The following is a 20,259-nucleotide window of genomic DNA, read 5'->3' as shown; positions in this document are numbered from 1 at the left end:
TTCTTTGATTGGGAACATCTTGACGGACTGCTCTCTTGCATTGTGACTATGGTTAACCCACAATCTTTACTCATAGTTTACTTATTTGAGTGCTGGGCTAAACATGGTTTAATTTGTTCAAGTAACTTGTATGTCATTTCCTTGGGGCATATGGAGATCATGTCCCAGGCCCTTTGCACCAATATCAAGATAGGAAATACAGCCTAGATAAGGTAAATTGACTGGTGCAGGACGTTTGCCTTGACCCCTCCTTGTGTGTTGAGCTTTGTGTAAATTTAATTTTAAAAGGCAACGCGCCCCTTTTGTCATCAAACTCAGGGAATGTGGTTTGCCTTCTTGAAAAGGGCTAATACTAATTATCTGATTGAAGCTTTGAATACGTTTGCTTAGAAGCAGGTTCCGGTGGCAATATTTTTGCTGGACGCAGAAAAGGCATTCGCTCTTGTGATTATACAGGAGTATGGAGGAAGAAAGTTTGACTCTTTTTACGCTTCATATTTTATTGTTTTACAAAATTTGCACAATCTGCTTTTATGTTCCGGAAAAAGGTGTATTTTGCCTAGCCATTTATAGAATGAGTTGATAGACATGATGACTAAAGAAAATCAAACCGGAGTGCCTCCTAGGCTAACCTAATCACCCATAAAGTGAGACAGAAAACTGCAATGGGTTTTTAAAAGAAAATGCATATTTTTGGGAAACTTATGATATCCCCTACGTGAATTTAGAAACCCATTTAGATCAGGTTGATTGGGATCGTGGAGGTACTACGGACTTTGCGATCACTAGCAGATGGAAGGCCAATGGCTTTGTGAAGCGAAGTGATTTTCCAGTTAATGATAAATGGAAAACTTGGAATGAGATAGGACCTCGATCAGCAGTAGTAAAATGTGGTTGCGGTGGTGCTATATTGTTCTGAAGATTATGTATGATAGAAAGTATCTGGTAAAAAAAAAAACTCATTAGCACTCCCTATGTGAAGCAACTGGGGTTTTAGAATAAATATCTGCCATCAGTGGAGAAAGTGCATGTCTATGGTCAGATTTCTATCAAATGGTTAAGAACGGGCAGTATAGTAATGACCAACGACATTTGGCGGAAACTAATGAGTTGTTTTACAACATTAACAGGAGAGAATTTTTGTCAAATCCAATTTATGTGAAAATATTTGATTTACAGGTCTTCTCAACTTTTAAATAAAATGAATGGGGTATGCCCCAATCTGTGTTTTAGGTGGGATTATATGGGTAGCGAAGACTGGTCCATTGTTATCTGGCACTGCAGCAAATGGACAAGTTTTAGGATTGTATCTTAAGATTTTTGGAAAAACAGCTGCAGATTCAAGTTCATCAAAACCCATTGCTCATACTTTTTGGCTACTGCCCTATGCCGGGCATGTAACGAGACATCAGAAGTTGATTTGTTCTCCATCACTTACCTTAATCAGTCACTGCCCGATGTCTCATCCGCACGCTACTTCCCCTTCCTCCAAGCTTCATCCCCATTCATGGTCTTTTACGCATCATGGTATAAGCCTGCTCATTTAATGCCATCATCGTCCCCCGATTTAACCAAACCTTGTAACCTTTCCCTAGTTCGGTCGCTATTGTCTCCCTTTGCTACCTCGCACTAACCAATTGCTATTTTATTGGGGGTGGTGGGTTGTAAATTGCTGCTAACCACTTTACAGTGTCCTTGGAGGGCTTGGCTACACATTAACCCACTGCCTTACGACATTCCTCGTCGCCATCCTACTCCTCATTATAGCCCATGCCCCAACCTGTTCCCGTTACTACCCCATGCCCCCTCTTCGCTCCCATGCATCTCCCAGGACTGACCCATGGTTGTGTATTATTGCATAGGTTTTCCCAGAAGTCTTCAAGTCTGCAGTGGGAGCTCCATAACACTCATCAACGTAGATTTTCAGAGCCTCCCCCGAAGCGGAGTTCACACGTGCTTCGATATTAATGGGGAAGCCCCACTGGAAGATCTGGTACCTTCTGCCATAACTGAGGTCATCTAGAACAGAAAGAACATGGAAATAAGCAAAGAAGCAGAACTACACCCCAACCTCTAATCTACTGCTTTAACAAATCTCCATGCAAACCCCTATTTCACTCCGGTTAACAAAGGGTTTCCTTAAAGCTCACAAATGTTGAGACTGTTCACGGAATTCGAACAATACCACTGGGTCTGGGCTCCCAACGACACAGCTTGCCACAAGCTAATAATGAACAGAACAAATGCCTATGTCGCTATTTCTGAATGAGACAATTATTTGGTCAAAACATACGGGTAAGACAGTATGTTTGTTGATTTAAATCTTTATTCTTTGTGTTTTTTTAGTTTCAGTTAATCACTTCTATTTGGGTGATTTTAATTATTTGTACAAATTTTAAAATCTGATGTACACAACAAAATTTGATTTGTATCAAAATCCACAACATGTATTTACAAACAATTACATTTTAGTGACCATTCAATCCACATTCATTTGTGACTCACACCAATACAAACAACCACAACAAAACAAAAATGATTCACAAAATGTTGGAATTGCAATATTCACAACAGTAAGCCAGTATTTTTCAGCACAAATATATATATACAGTTTATATTTTTCTTAATTCTTGAATTATTAAGTTTGGCTTGAAAATTAAACAGGTCTACGCGTTTCGAACTCCCGTAATTTCAGAGTTCTCATCAGGACCAATATCTGTAATGGAAGAACAGAGTTTGTTTTAAATTCTAGGATGGCTACTGCTGTACTGCCTGTCCCCTAAACTACAAGTTTCCTCACCTGGCTCGTGCTCATCAGAGCATAGTTGGAGTTGTTCTTGGAATTCACGTCTGCAAAACATGCAGGAAACCAAAATCAGGAAAGGATCGCACTACTTGAAACTGATTCAACACCACATTTGTCAGCATTCAACTTCCATAACCACTTACTTGTGAATTTCTCTCATCAGTTATATGTCTGCCTGGCTCACCATTTCTAAAAGAAAGAGAGGCAATGGCGTGGTTTTATTAATTTGTTGGTGCTCTGATGTAAAGCTTTTTGTCACTACGCGTTTGGGGCGCATGCTAGCGCTTACCTCAAGGGGCGGGTCAGGCGCGTTGTATCGCCTATTCTCGGTTTGCTCAAATTTCGTTCTGTGGACAAACAGGAAAGTCTAAGTTAGATCAACGTCGGTTTAGACTATCCACAGAAGTCTACGAGTTATGAGGCAGCTGCGTGTGTGTTTAAGCAAGAGGATCTCCTTACTTGTTTGAAACGGTGTCCTCGTCTCTCGGCGTCCGAATGCTCGTTTGATTGCATTTACTTCCTGGTCCGCATAGGATCATGGGAAGTGTAGTGCCGATGATCTTTGTAGTCCACGAGATTTTTTTTTAGAATTCTTTCAACTTTATTAAGTGAAGTACTGATGAATTCTATTCGTTGAACATGGTTTCTTGTTCCTAATCGTTGATATTTGTGGCGGATGTATACCGTGTGTCCCATCATCCGAGTTTCTTAGAATTCTCTATAATCGTGGCACTACGTGATCCAGCTATTTTATATATACATAAGCCTCCTTTCTTGTTTGAAGGGGGACAACTGGTCTTCATTCCAATACGTTGCTCAGCCGCAGCGGATGGTGTTACTCCAAATGCACTTGTACTCAGAGGGTTTGGCATGATTTATTGTTGCTGCCCCTGGCGCCGGCAGTGATGTAAAACAGTCATATAACACAGTGGTTATTTTTGAGAGGTGTTGAATTGATTGATCAATCAAGGTGGTCATGTTGTTTATAGTTTGAACATTTCTGACAGTTCGTTCAAACCTGTAAATGCCGTATTAAACTTAACTATAAGCATTGCTTCTCTCTTGATTAGTTGCGCGTCTAGATCTCCACCTCTTATATCATTGTCGGCCTTTGAAATACCTGTCCAGGTCAAGTCAGTATCTTTGTGATTTTTTTCATTCCAGTGGTTTACCAGTGGTGCGCTGATGACATTTTTTATTCTTGATCTGTGTTGTTGTATCCTCACGCGTACTTCCTGATTGGTTTTGCCAATATACAGTAAGTCCATACACTACATACCGAGTTTTGCAGTAGGAAAAAGTTTCATGTTTCCAAATCATTTGGTTATGTGTGAAAACTTTCCCTTCTTGTGTAGAATCACAGCAAGAACACGTGCCACATTTATGGTGACCTTGGACTGGAGGTAAGCGTAACATGGTACGTAAATCTGGATTTTTGACTTCTGGTAAGGCTGCCCTCACTAGATAGTTTGAAATACTGTGGTTTTTTTAAAATGCAAACAGTGGTTCATTATGGAAGGACGGATCCAAATTTTTCAACAAATGCCAATTCTGTTTGACCACTTTTTTAAGAGCATTGGAATCAGGGCAAAAGGTGGATACAAAAACCATTCTTTCAGTCTCCTTTTTAGATCTTCTCTCCAGTAAACATTCTCTAGGTGTCCACCACGCTCTTTTCATTGATTTTTTGAGCAGTTTCTTGGGATATCCACGTTGTTTTAGATTGACAGTGAGATTTTCTGTGTGTCGAAAATATTCTTCCTTATCCGTACAATTACGCCGAATGCGGAGGTACTGCCCATAAAGCAGGTTCTCCCTCAAGCTGCGCGGGTGGTTGCTCTCAAAATGTAGAGCTTTATTTCGATCCGTAGGTTTCTTGTACAAAGTTGTCACTAAACCTCCACTGGAGGGGTATACTTCCACGTCCAGAAATGTCATTTTGTGTCTGGAATGATCCAAACTGAATTTGATTGATGGCATTCAATTGTTTAGCCACATATGGAAATTTTTTAATTCTTCTTCATCACTGCCGGCGCCAGGGGCAGCAACAATAAATCATGCCAAACCCTCTGAGTACAAGTGCATTTGGAGTAACACCATCCGCTGCGGCTGAGCAACGTATTGGAATGAAGACAAGTTGTCCCCCTTCAAACAAGAAAGGAGGCTTATGTATATATAAAATAGCTGGATCACGTAGTGCCACGATTATAGAGAATTCTAAGAAACTCGGATGATGGGACACACCCTATACATCCGCCACAAATATCAACGATTAGGAACAAGAAACCATGTTCAACGAATAGAATTCATCAGTACTTCACTTAATAAAGTTGAAAGAATTCTAAAAAAAACGTCTCGTGGACTACAAAGATCATCGGCACTACACTTCCCATGATCCTATGCGGACCAGGAAGTAAATGCAATCAAACGAGCATTCGGACGCCGAGAGACGAGGACACCGTTTCAAACAAGTAAGGAGATCCTCTTGCTTAAACACACACGCAGCTGCCTCATAACTCGTAGACTTCTGTGGATAGTCTAAACAGACGTTGATCTAACTTAGACTTTCCTGTTTGTCCACAGAACGAAATTTGAGCAAACCGAGAATAGGCGATACAACGCGCCTGACCCGCCCCTTGAGGTAAGCGCTAGCATGCACCCCAAACGCGTAGTGACAAAAAGCTTTACATCAGAGCACCAACAAATTAATAAAACCACGCCATTGCCCCTCTTTCTTTTAGAAATGGTGAGCCAGGCAGACATATAACTGATGAGAGAAATTCACAAGTAAGTGGTTATGGAAGTTGAATGCTGACAAATGTGGTGTTGAATCAGTTTCAAGTCGTGCGATCCATTCCTGATTTTGGTTTCCTGCATGTTTGGCAGACGTGAATTCCAAGAACAACTCCAACTATGCTCTGATGAGCACGAGCCAGGTGAGGAAACTTGTAGTTTAGGGGACAGGCAGTACAGCAGTAGCCATCCTAGAATTTAAAACAAACTCTGTTCTTCCATTACAGATATTGGTCCTGATGAGAACTCTGAAATTACGGGAGTTCGAAACGCGTAGACCTGTTTAATTTTCAAGCCAAACTTAATAATTCAAGAATTAAGAAAAATATAAACTGTATATATATATTTGTGCTGAAAAATACTGGCTTACTGTTGTGAATATTGCAATTCCAACATTTTGTGAATCATTTTTGTTTTGTTGTGGTTGTTTGTATTGGTGTGAGTCACAAATGAATGTGGATTGAATGGTCACTAAAATGTAATTGTTTGTAAATACATGTTGTGGATTTTGATACAAATCAAATTTTGTTGTGTACATCAGATTTTAAAATTTGTACAAATAATTAAAATCACCCAAATAGAAGTGATTAACTGAAACTAAAAAAACACAAAGAATAAAGATTTAAATCAACAAACATACTGTCTTACCCGTATGTTTTGACCAAATAATTGTCTCATTCAGAGACTGTTCACGGGACAAGGAGGTACACCTGCAGTACAACTCTAGGACCACAGAAAGTCAAAGATCAGCAAACTGAACCTCCAATTCAAGAGTCAAGAGATACTTTATTTCAGCCTCACAAGACCATAAAAGCACAGATGACACATTCAAAAATTGAGTGCAATTTATCAGTATAAAAGTTTTTTTTTATACACATTAAAATATGAGAACAATAAAATGTTAAACCTTCAGTTCACTTTAAGGCCTGCAGGTTATCATAGATTAGGGATTCACAAATAGGCTTCACCTCAACGAGTGCAGCAGGTCAAGTGTCTGTGGTCCAAAACTCCAAACCGGAGATCAGGAGCTCACCCGTTGAGTAGACCTCAATCACCACTGAAGCAAAAGGTTAGCATTCAAACATGGGGCTCATGTCTGTGACTATAAGTGATCGGCGAAGAGCAACAAATTCTATCATCTAAATAAAGGCCCTCTTCAAACTATGTTTTTCAGTACGTGTCTTAGCATCAGCCAGGCTGACTCAAACCACAAGGAACATCTCAAGTGAATCACCTGTGAGTAACAGTGGTGAGCAGAGCATAAAGGAAAAATTGAATTCTCAAGATCATTGTGGTGCAGGCCTCTGTAGTGTAGCCTCCACAGGATGCAGCTGGAAGAAAGAGGGGCGATCCTTCACTGATTCTCATTCTTACAAGGGATTCACAGTTCGGGGAAGAGGTGGTACACTGAAGTGTGACTTTTCTCATAATTATGGAACCTTCACAGGGATAGTGTTTTATTTTTGCGCACAGACCAATTAGGTACATGCCTTTGGGAGGCATATTTTCAAGAGTAGATACAGTATTTTACAACAATTAAGTGCCATTTTCTTTGGCGTGACTAATCAGTCAATGCACTTTCAACAATATTAATACCACAAATTGGCTTGTTTACAGATACTCAATTAACGGGCGTTCCAAGCCAACTCAATTTTATACACTTTATCTACACCTTGGAAAAATGAAAGACTGAAGCTTCACTGAAGCTTTGAACTCTGATCTTAAAGGCGTTGATGTGTACTATAGGGGTAGTAAACCTTACTTAAATTCTATACTACAATATTCAGTAAACTCAGTCTGGGAAATGCCAATTACTTTGAACTCTTTTAAAAAAGTAATTAATAGTACAACAAAGCATTTATCACTACTCCTGGATAAAGATACCTTCTCAAAAAGAAAACATGTGTGGCTTCTCTTGAATGGCTATCCCAAGGTAAAAGTGCAACCATACCTCGAAATGCCTTGGTCTGTGAAATTCAAACAAATTTTTATAAAAGCTCGCTTTGGAGCATTTCCAGGCACATGTCAACTAATGCCATGGTTGAGTACAGAGGGACCAACAACCTGTAACTTATGCAAACTTGGTGAAGAGAACATTATGCGCCTCCTTTGTGTTTGTCCAGAACTAAAAGTTGAAAGAATATCTATTCTTAAAAGACATTTTAATGTTTGTGGAATAAGGAGTTGCAAACAAGCACTGATAAGATGCCTCCATACTGACAATATCATTTTAAACTCTGCTTTTGTAAGGTTTTTAATGCGACTGAGAATTACGTTAGATCACCAAAAACTGAAAGAATGTAATGTAGGAAGTACATAATATTTAAATGGTGTAACAAACAAAGTTTAAATGTTTTTATAACTGATTTTATAATCCAGAATTAATGCACATATATTGTAACGTTTTAATTAATCAAACATTTTTTTTCCACTTTTCATACTACAATAGCTCACCTGTTCAGTTTTCATCAAACCAAATGTGTAGACATGCCAAGTCAGAAGCTTGGATAGTCCAACACACAATCAATTTGGCCCACAGGTCAGACAAGCTCATCCCAGTTTACATCCACTCCCTGCCCACTGCCAGCAAAGAGCACTGATCAGTTCAGTCCAGCATAAAGCCCAGCCCAGAAATCAGTCTACGATGCTGCTCACACTTTCCCTGCATTTGCCAGCCCAGCATCAAGCACACAGTGCAGTCCAGCATCGATCTTGAGCAATTAAATAAATGGTCTTTTCTTAATTGCTTGGTTCTCATAACGGTTAATGTGGAGGAGATTATAAATAGAAAAGACATACATTAATTACATAAGTCGAAGGAAGGGAATGGTGCACCAATCAATAATGCTACGATTCAGCCCTTTCGGGCGAATAGGCAGTTGCGTTCAGATGACCTTCACCTGGGAGTTATACCCAGAATTAAGAAGGCCAGAAGTGGCGGCAGGCTTTTTTCATACAAGGCCTCCAGACTTTGGAACTCCCTTCCACTATTTACGAAAGGAAGCTAAGCATCTAGCCTTCCAAAAACAGTTAAAGACGTGGCTATGCGCTATAGAGGTGCGGGTTCATTCATTCATTCATTAAAACACATCTGTTTTGTGCTTGTTGATTGAGTCATGACTGTGTTGATGGCAAGTCATATAGAAGGGCTGGACAGATAAAACTCTGCATCACGAGATGATCAGGATGAGAAACCCGGCTCAACACCGGCCTCCAAACATGCACATTTAACATCGATAAATCGCCATGCTTGTGAAGTGCTAGTGAAAAACCAATTTAACAAATTAAAAGTGTTCCAGCCATATGTGTTATTGCATGCCTTTAAAACATGCATGATAAATGTGCACAAATTACTCTTCCTGTAAAATAGAAAAATATCATGAATTCGTTTTCCTCGGACTGGTCGTTGCAGGTCTCGGTATCTTTCGTTAGCTAAAAAGAGGAAACATTTCAAGGACATACATTTTTTGTAATGCATTTTAGAATGGTTATTTTACTCCTAAAGCAACGTTTGTACGAATAATGAGAGCTTGTATAATAATTTAGTATTTGTATCTAAAAATACAAGTGTCTGGACGGAAAGCAGGATATTTTCTTTAAGTTTTGTGTAACATCTCCTTTACTAAATCGGTTGCTGTGAATGTTCTGCATCAAAAAAGTCACAATTAGTCCTGCATTGTGCAAAACAGAATATATGGACTTGAGTGATTGTCAGTTTTTTTCTCTTTTCTTTTTGGAGCCCTTTTTATTTACATTACATTTGTGCTCTTTTCAGATCAGTTGGCAGGCTCACTTTAACCTAGTTAGCACACTTGCGCCGTTGGCTTATTTTGAATTATTATTGGACTTGTTCACCGTCTACATATTTTATGGGCTGGGTGTACATTTGCTCAAGCAGAATATGTTGTACTTCTTGTAAATGAATGGGTTATTTGATTCTGTCTTTTTAATTTTGCTTATCTATTTTTCCTTAGACAATTGATGTGGTAATGTGGTTGCGCATTCGATTTTCTGTTTTGTACTATTTTTGTTGGCTACACTACTTCTGTAATTTTAATTATATTTACAGAATTAACCTAAGGATAAAAAGGACACGACTTTTTGTAAAAACTGTAAGGCACAGTTTTGCATACATTTTGCCTCCCACAGCTGTCGGGATCGACCCTTTGTGACAGACCGAAAGCGTCAATACTAGATTATACTAAATGTAATTTAGTTATAGAATAGTTTCAGAATGGAACTTTTTCAAAAGTTTTCATTTTTGTTTTTTATTTAATTGGGGCGTTGGCACTTGTTTTCCCACCAAGGCCTATTTACAAGTTTCCTTGCCACTTTTTCCTCTTCAAACCAATCAATCAATCAATCAATCAATCAATGGCATTAATAGAGCGCACTACTTACCCGTAGGGTCTCAAGGCGCTGGGGGGAGGGGGGTGCCGCTACTGCTCGAACAGCCAGGTCTTCAGCTTCTTCCTGAAGGAGAGGTGGTCTTGGGTCAGGCGCAGGTCGGTCGGGAGGGCGTTCCAGGTCTTGGCGGCCAGGTAGGAGAAGGACCTTCCTCCTGAAGTCGCTCTTCGGATGCGAGGGACGGCGGCGAGGGCGTGGTTGGCTGATCGGAGGTGGCGTTTGGGAGCGTAGAAGTTGATTCGGTTGTTGAGGTAGCTCGGGCCTTGGTCGTGTAGGGCTTTGTGTGCGGGGTTCAAATGTGCAATGTGTCATATTTGCAATGTGTACTGTGCAAGGTTTATATGCTGAAACTTGCAATGAGTGAGTATGTTTATTACTACCAGTGATAGCTGCTCTCTGTGTTCTGCTAGCCGTGGCAGACGCGGTCTTAATGGTGATACCGGGCCCACCAACCATTTCTTGTCCAGGGCTGATTTTTAAGGCAGTCTGGCACTGACACGGCACAGTCAACCAGCCAATGTAGTACTCACCGTTTAGAAGGATCAGGACTCCATGGAGGTCTTCATGCCCCGCATGCACCTCTCTCAGAGTGGTCTCTGGCGTGGAGTTTAAGGCATTGATCGTGCCCAGATCTGCATCCAGGTTCAAGTCCACACCTGTTGATGGGGTGGAGAACAATGCATTGTTAAATCATGTTTCACAATCAGATGTAATGTCCAGATATCATCCAATTGGTTACTAAAAAAGGTAGTTGCAGTTCACGCAGTTCTGGCCACAACACACTCACTGATCATAGCACTGGGATACTTCAATGAGGCCGCTGAGCGCTAATATAAGTCACCATTGATTCATCAGTGAACGGGTCTTAAACGCTAAACAATTTGAGATGAATGCAGCCTGTTTGTGCAATTAATACAACCAAGCTCACTTCAGGCCGCTATATAAACACTGGTGCAATGTGCGATCTACACAACAGTGCCCACTGCCGAACCGTGTAATCACACTGGTCCATTGTGACATCTATGCAACTCTACCCACTGCCAGCTCCTGGATACACACTGGTGCCATGTGGCATCTAAACAAGTGCCCATTGTCAGCTCCTAAATACACACTGATGTCATGTGACATCTACGCACCAGAGCTCGGTGCCAGCCCCTGGATACACAGTAGTCACATTTAATATTTAGGCAAGTGCCCATTGTCAGTTGCTGGATACACAATGGTGCCATGTGGCATCTGCATAAGTGCCCCCTGCAGATCTAGAATACACACTGGTACCATGTGACCTTTACGCAACTCTACCCACTGCATCCCCTGGTTACACACTGGTGCTATATGACATCTACACAACATTTGCCACTACCAGCACTTGTGTCACGTGACAGCTACACAATAGTGCCTACTGCCAGCCCCTCGATACAAACTCATGCCATGGAACATCTACACAACTCAGCCTGTTGGCACGGAGAGGTGATGGCACCAGATATCATGCTAAATGAAGACTGATTCACTTTTAAAGGACTGATAACAAAAACTATAGTGTAAAGTGACAACAGTTGTGAAGAAACTGACATTTTAATTTTTAAAAAAATCATGAGTTATCAATAAATCTGACGCTAATTATATAAGAGTATTCATTGACGTGTGAGAGATCTTTACTGGTTCCATATAAGCAATGGCCACATGGTCAAGCAATTGCCACGTGGTCTAACAAATAAACACTCATTTAAATGTATATAATGGTTCATTTGCACAAAATAAATAATGCTCAGGATGCTGTAGGGTCTTTGATATTATGTGCGCCAGAAACCTTGTGATTCTGGGTGGACTGTAGATAGGTAGTACGTAGTCTGCTGGGAGGTGTTAAGGTGTGGTTATGAAAGTATTCACGCAATGCGGACAAAGTGTGATGGTATGCTGAGGAATAAAGACATCTGCTGTAAAGTTCTGTGTGTGGCGTGTTCACTTGCATGCTCCCAGGCTGGGGAAGATGTTGCAACTGGCGACAAGTAGGGGATACATGCCCCGAAGAAACAAGGCTGCTCTACCCGAGAGTGTACAAAGGTACATCAAAATGCTCATGCGTGCAACGTGCACCCCAAAATCGATGCAAAGCAGTCTGCGGTTGGCATATGTGGAGTCAAAGCCCTGCTCCAGCCCATAAACAGCCATCAAAGAAGTTTAAGGTCTTGCAGAGGAGCACATTCAAAAAGCCTGCCAGAACTTGCTGATAAGGCTAAAAGAAGAGAGGATGGATGCACTGCACCATAACACAGAGCCATCATCCATACAAAGCAAACACAAAAGGCAGTAATGACCAGGTACGAAAACAAAGTTACTCGCACATGCGATTGAAGTGTCACACGACTTCGAATAGGAAGAGACGACTCAGGCGCGAGGCCGATGCCTGTAGCAGTTGCCATCCTATGCAACGAACGCTGCCTGAACAGTATATACTCCCAATGACAGGGGAAGGGATTGCAAAATATACTGCAGCGGCATTCCTTAAGCCACCACCTCTGTTTGACACAACAAAGAAAAAGAGAACATTGGTGCCAGGTGGCCTGCATGGATCAAAACGATCGATGATGCATTAGAAGAGGATAAGAACATTTTATATTTGAAAAACCTTGCCAGTGAAGGAGTGAAAGAAGTGCTAAAGAAAATCTCACAAACTGATGCAGTGTTGTACCAAAAGATAAAAGCAGCATTGGAAGCCAAGATCTATCCCATGCCAAATGTAGACTATGAAAGGTACATTTTCAATCAAGCATGACGATGGGCTGGTAAAATGATAGATGAGTTTGTTGAGAGACTTGATGCACTTATCAAACACCTGTGACTTCAATAATGAAGAAGCCAGGCTCCTTTGAGTCATTGATGGTGGTCTTTCAGACTTCTTCACAAGACGCATGCTGACAGAGACACACTCAGTTTAGAGCAGATGCTAAGGGTTGCAAGAGCAGAAGAATGAGAAGATCGACAATCTGCTCATATGGAAGCAGAAACAGCGCATAATGAATCAGCGTTGATCATGAAAAGCAAGCATAAGCACAAAATAGATGCACACAACTCGATGTTTCTGAAGAAGAAAAAGTTATGCTTCCGATGTGGGTTTTATTTCCCCATGAAGGTATATGTCCAGCCATAAAACAGATATGCCAATGCTGCGTAAAGAAAACCATTTCATAACAGTCTGCAAGCAAAAGAAACCAAATGAGTCAAGAAGAGAAAATGGATGCCAGAAAGTTCCAGAAGCATTCTCGCAAGGCCAAAAGGCACCATCTGTTGCAACAAGTAGAAACCAAGCACACTTGATTATTGCCAAGTTCATCACATAAAGGCTCTTCATTACATTATCAAGCGCTAGGGAAGAAGACGGATGTGTGTGGATGATATCACCTGAGGAACGACATTCACATGTAGGATTAACTGCTTGCAGAAAAGCTCAAAAGTCAAAGAAGAATCACCAATGGAAGCAACAAAATGAATTTGGACACTGTCCTAAAATTACGTAAAAGGTGAACGGCTGCCACATAAACTTCATCATACACAGTAGTGCATTGATTAACATCATGCCAGTAGAAAGGTTCAGCCTATCTCATGTGTGACACCTTACTCATTCAAACACAAAGGTATACACGTGAACTGTTTCTAAACCGGTACAGAGTCAAGGGGCATTCACAACAACCATGCGGCACAAAACATCAGTGCAAGAGACAAATTATTTCCTTTAGGGAACTTAATCTAGTGCATACCTACTTAGCTTTGCCACTGTTGCTGACATGGGACTGATATCTCTCAACTACAACATCCGTGCTCAGTCTGAAATTGTGAGTCAGTTCCTGTTGTTTTATGAGCTAGGAAAACTCAAGAAAATGAAGGTGCAACTTCATATTCATGATGACATTTGCCCAGTTGCTCAACGGTACGGCAGAGTTGCTTTTTACCTGCAAGAAGCTGTTGAGAAAGAACTAGAAACACTATTGAAGCATGACATAATTGAATGCTCCACTGGTCCTACGCCGTAGGTTTCGGCCATAGTTGTGGTGCCAAAAAAAAGGACAGTGGAAATACAGTGTGCATCTGTGTGGATATGGGTCCGGCCAACAAAGCAATCCAGAAAGAAAAAAATCCTGGTCCCCACATAGACATGATCATGCAGCTGAACTGAGCCAAAGTCATCTCCCTTCTTGACCTGAACGAACAATACTGTCAACTGGAGCTGGAACAGAACTGTAGGTACATTACAACTTTTTCTGCTCCTGTGGGTTTGTTCAGATACAAATGACTGAGTTTTGGAGTATCTTTGGCTGAAGAGATATTTCAGGATGTTATCCGCTGAATAATTCAACCTGTTACAAATGCTTTCAATGATAGTGATGACATACTGGTGTTTGGGATAACACAAAGGAGCATGACAAGGCTTTTACACAAGTATGCCAATTACTTGCTCATGCAGGTCTCACTCTGAATGCAGCAAGGTGTGAGTTTCACAAAACCATACTTAAATTCTTTAAATACATATTTTCTAATGGGATAATGACTCCAGACCTGGATAAAGTGCAAGCATTGTCATCTACTTGCCACCCACAACATAAAAATGTGCTGCAATCCATTTTAGGCATGGCCACCTATTGCTTAAAATACATTTGTGGCTTTGCTACAGTGTGTTCCCCATTGATAGACTTAAAGTGAAATGCCCATTCCAGTGGTCTCCTCAAAGAAATAAAACATGATTGAGAATGCAACGGAAACGGACTATTGTGATCACAAGTTACATACGGAGATCACAGTAGATGTGAGCCTGGTGGGGCTAGAAGCAATTCTTGCTCAACACAATGGTCATCTGAATGCCCAGAGAAACATTGTGGCCTATGACAGTAGAAGCCAGTCTGAAACAGAACGAGCCTACTCTGAGCCGGAGAAGGAGACTCTGGTTGTAGTATGGGCCTGCAAACATTTCATATATTTTTTTATATAGGAAACGTTTTTGTATCATCACAGACCACCAGACATTGCTCACCATCTTTGAAAACCCAGTAAGACTATGCGATTGGGCACAAGCTGGGGAAAGACCAAAACCCTACAGATTATTTTTCACGAGTGCCACTAGATCGCCACAGTTTGACATCTAAAGCGGCTGAAGAATATCTCAACTTATTATGAGGTCAAGCACACTAGCAGCTTTATCATTTTAACGGATTATTGCTGCTACTAACGCAGATAAAGTCATGAACATCCTCAAAGAACTTATTACAATGCAGTCTTGGAAGATATGTACTTGTCCTTCTGAAGATGATATTGAATTTAAAAACTGTACGGGATGAGCTATTCATCACCTGAGAGGCTTTATAATAGTCATACCCAAGAGCCTGAAACAGCAAGTCATTGAGCTAGCCGATTAAGGGCATTGTGGCATTGTAGCCGCCTAAAGAGCCCTAAGAGACTGAGAATGGTTCCTTCGCCTAGATAAATAGGTTGAGAAAGAGCTGAAAGCGTGCCACTTTTCTAACTGCTTATCCCTAAAGGTGATGCAGCATCCAGTGAAAAAGTCTGATGTTCCAGCCCATGCCTGGTAGAGAGTTGAAGTTGATTTCTTTGGGCCTGTAAGAAATGGACATCATCTCATGTTAGTCACTGATGAGTAGATGTGTTTTCTTTGGTGAAAAACCTATCATCGACAACCCTTAAAGTCATGGAGAGGCTTAATGACTTTTTAGCAGCGTAGGGCATCCCTGCTATTCTCAAATCTGATAAGGGATCACCTTTCAATAGCAAAGAATTCAAGGAGTTTCTTTTTTGACTCAATGTCAAGCTCCAAAAGAGTACACATCCCAAGTCCAATGGCGTTGTTGAACAATTTATGGGCATCCTCAAGAGGATAATTCCGCAAGCATTGATGGACGGAATCAATCTAAACCAAGCCATGTGTCAAGCCCTTCATGTCTATCGATCAACTCTTCACTTCACAACTGGTGAGAGTGCTGCCACAGTGTTATTTGGAAGAGCCATCGGAACCAAACTACCACAATGTACATCAAACTGATCAATAAATACCACTAGAGTTCATGCCACAGACACTTCTCAAAAGTGCAAAATGAAGACATGGGCTCATCAGCGCAGACATACCCACCAAACAGTCTTTGATCAAAAGGACTGGGTACTAGTCAAACTGAAAGGGAAGGGGAAAACACTCCATTTTGCTGTCAGCCCTTTGAGGGTTGTAACATGCATAGGACACATGTTGACAGCTCATCGTCCCGGAAAGTCTGTCAGACTTTAAATATCTACGTCAATGTTGGTCAGCCCCTGTTCCTCTCTCCGCGAAGAACTCAAAACAGCCCGTAGGGAATACAACAATCACATCAAAAACAAGAAATCCGCTTTTTTTTGCTCTGCGCTGGATAGCGCAAAAAATAGACCCAGAGAACTCTACAGAATCATTAGACAACAAACCCCCAAGCCGGTGGCCTCCTCAATTCAGGTATCCAATGAACTTTGTGACAACTTCGCCAACTTCCTTTAACAACAAGATCACCAAGATCGAACTCTCTCTGGACATCATTAACACCCAACCCACCAAGAGCACCATGTCGTTGTCGCTCCTGGCTCCGCCTCCAATTCTTGGCTAAGTTTCCGCCCCATCCAAGATCATGCGATAGTCACACTGATCTCCACTTCCAAACCCTGTTCCCATGTCCTTGACCTCATCCCACCCTCATCCCACCCCTGCTAACCAAAAAACTGAAGCTCTCCCTAGCACCAATTTGGTGCACAATAATAAACAGCTCCATGGAAAATGGAGTCGTTCCAGACTTCCTTAAAGTAGGTCAAGTTACACCCTTGCTGAAAAAACCTGGCCTTGACACAACTGAATACCTTTAGACCTGTATCTAATCTTCCCCTTCATCCAAAATTCTAGAGAAATGCGTTTTCCAACAGCTTACCCAACACCTGGATAACATCAATTTCTTGGACTCCCACCAATCTGGCTTCAGAAAAGGCTGTAGCACTGAAACCACGATCCTCAACATCATAGACGATATCCACCACTCACTTGACTCTGATCAATGCTGCCTCCTCATTCTCCTCGACCTATCAGCAGCATTTGACACAGTATACCATAAACTCCTCATCAGGGCTCTCCAAGAAAGAGCTGGTTTTCGTGAAGTGGTCCTCCAATGGTTTTCCTCATTCCTACACAATCGCACTCAATTAAATAAAAATAAAAAAAGTTTACTTCTGACTCTCACCCCATCAACAAAGGAGTCCCTCAAGGCTCAGTACTCTCCCCGCAACTCTAACATCTACAATGAGCCCCTCACCAAACTACTCCGAACAGCCAACATCCACTTCCATCCTTACGCAGATGATACTCAGATATATCTGGAAACCTCCTCCCTCAGTGACATTCAAAGACTCAATGACGTACTGAATGATGTCCAACACTGGCTGTCCTCGAATCCTCTTAAACTAAACTTCGACAAAATCGAGATTCTTCTCATCTCGAACAAAGAGGAGAACCCTCAAATTGCGGAATGGCTCAAAGCCGTAGATGTGCTCAACAGGAATCTCACTCTTGCTGACTGTCAAATCTCTCGGTATCACACTAGACCGGAAACTAAACATGTCCAGACACATCAAGAATTCGGCTAAGAGCACCTTCCTTAACCTCAAACTTTTGAACAAAATAAAACCCTTCATCCCGCCTAGTGATCTCAAACAGGCCACCCAAACCCTGGTACTGTCAAGGCTGGACTACGGGAACGCAGTCCTCTCAGGAATTGCAAAGTCACATCTAGCTCCCATCAAAACAACTCTGAATGCGGCAGCCAGAATGGTCACCGGAACTCAGTGAACTTAAGCGGCTCCAGAATACCTGGTGGCCAAACTCCAAAAAGCCAGTCAGGCCAGGAACCTTAGAAGCTCTAACTCCCTCCTTCTCATCCTGCCAAAAACTCGAAGAACAAAAACTGACTCGTTCCTTCACCGGAAACGCATCTAAAATCTAGAACTCCATTCACCCCCACATCAGAACCATCCCCTCCTTTGTAAAATTCAAAAGCCAACTCAAAATCCTGTTCCTCAACCGTGCCCCAGGTAGCCGATAGGAGCTCTCAGAGTGGAGGTACAGACTCTTATTTTCCGCTCCTTCACCATCTCGGGGAGAATACGAAACAGATGTTCCCTCGAATACGAAGCCGATACCCCAACATCGACATGCATTTTGTCACTTCCTTGTATATTTTGTTTTCAACGCAATGTATCCTCTGTAAAGCGCTCCGATACCCTCGGTTCAGGCTAGCGCTATATAAAACTACTAAAATACATAAATAAATACAACTTGGGAGGCGACCTCGCCTAAATGTCCAAGTCAAATGTCTGATCCCATGTCATCGGAGCCTGATCAAGGTGAATCGAGAATACCTCAAACCACCCGATCTGGCAGACCAGTGCGAGCGCCTCTGTGACTCATTGAGGAAATATGATTCTAATGTGGTCTGTATTTTTTATTTAACAAAGGGGGAGATGTAGTGTCTTTGATATTATGCGCGCCAGGACCCTCGTAGTACACAGGAAGTATGAAGTCTGATGAGAGGTGTTACGGTGTGGTTATTAAAGTTATGACACAATGCAGACTGTGTGTGATTGTATGCTGTGTGGCGTGTTCATTTGCATACTCCCGGGCTGGGGAAGCGCCACTGACGTCAGCGTTTTTTTTTTCATTCAGTGTTAATTGACAACATAGTACACCATATGCCACCTAAAACAAAAACGTCCTCCTCCAAAAACAGAAAATAAGTTAGATGAAGCTGGTGTTGATAACCTATGGTGTTTTCACACCCCCTTAATGGACATCAGCAGTTCAAAGCTCCCAAAAATGAGCTGGAAATCTCCGGTTTGCAGTTAATTTTCCCTGCCCACCCTGTGATATCGATTACTCACTGTGTAACTGCGTGAAGGGAGCCGATATTGTGTGTCACACCGTGGCACCGTATGAATTGAGAGGTCTGCTTATGGATGGAAAGGCTGCATTCTTGGTTTTGTAGAATCGTCGGTGGGTGTGAAACACAGACACAGTTAAAGGCTTTGGCCATACTCAGAAGCGTGATTAGCCGCTGAATTGCCAGATGTTCAAAATGTTGACCAGTATGCCTGACAGTGAGAAATTGGGTGACCGGAATAACACTGAAACATGGCTCACTACCCGAGAAGTAACTCTAGTTCGTTCAGCTTGAAATGTGTTCCCCTACCATCTCATTACAGCTCAGCCCTTGGTTACCAGGCTCTTGCCGATTCCTCGACTATACACGGACTTGTTTACAGGCAACAGGAGGATTGTTTACTGTGTGCATCTAATTTCAGTATGCAGTGTTTTTCAGCTCACCTGAAGTTATTAATAGGTGAGCCATGATTGGATGATCACCGTGTTTGTTGTTTGTGGTCACTGAGTTCTTGTTTTAGTAACAGTAATAATTATAAATCTCAGTGGTTCAAATTGGCTATGGAACGTATGATGACATGTGCCTCCCTTTTTTGTTTTGTACTTTATTTATGAACCTATTGGAAATGTTTGGCTCTATAAAGGATAATCAACCTCCTAGAAGGAATGTAATTTTCCATGAGTCACAACAAGTCTTTTATGTGTGCTGTTAATTGTCTCGGTCAATTATAATAATTAGAATGGTGGTTTATAAGGTAAAGACACTCGATATTAATGGGGTTATGTGGCTTGCTTCAGAATGCTATTTTACCAATTGTTAAAGTCCTGTGACAGAGCTGGGTGGACGCCAATTAGATTTGCTAGGATGTTGAATTTGTGATATCGGTGATTAGTAACCATATATTACTTTCAATAAAATATATTAATCACATTTGGAGTGTATCTCAACTACTGGTGTACAGCAGCTTTATTTCAATACTGGTTCTCGTTAATAATTTAATCCAAGAGGCATTTTTGGATGGATATATTGAATATTGATCCACAGTACCATTTTATGAAAAATACAAATGTACAGTCTTAAAAAAAATAGGACTGTATTTCAAGTGGTGTGATGGAAAATCATTGTTATTTGGAAACAAAATGTTGCACTTTAAGTGAATATACGAGCAATGTTTAAATGGTTATATTATATTTGGGGGGCTAATAATATCTTCTATAATATTTGTCTAAATATAGTATAGCGCCCGTATATTGCATTAGTACCGCTCCTGATGATTGTCCTATGTTAAATTCAGTTGCAGCTGTT

The 20,259-nt window shown here is 41.3% G+C and overlaps 1 protein-coding gene across 1 annotated transcript in view; it reads right to left on the bottom strand.

The window, feature by feature from the left end:
- The window catches only part of LOC147679623 (zona pellucida sperm-binding protein 3-like), a 139,217-nt gene that overhangs the window by 82,721 nt on the left and 36,237 nt on the right, over positions 1-20,259 (bottom strand). Inside the window, exons 2-3 of the mRNA XM_086944735.1 lie at positions 10,537-10,662; positions 1,839-2,019 (exon numbers count right to left, since the gene is read on the bottom strand). Coding sequence (XP_086800861.1) covers positions 1,839-2,019; positions 10,537-10,662 — 307 coding nt within the window. The remainder of the gene's footprint in view (positions 1-1,838; positions 2,020-10,536; positions 10,663-20,259) is intronic.

The sequence above is a fragment of the Lissotriton vulgaris genome, chromosome 11 (genome assembly GCF_964263255.1).
Source record: "Lissotriton vulgaris chromosome 11, aLisVul1.2, whole genome shotgun sequence".
NCBI classification, from domain to species: Eukaryota; Metazoa; Chordata; class Amphibia; order Caudata; family Salamandridae; genus Lissotriton; species Lissotriton vulgaris.
This window is presented reverse-complemented; position numbering and strand designations above follow the sequence as displayed.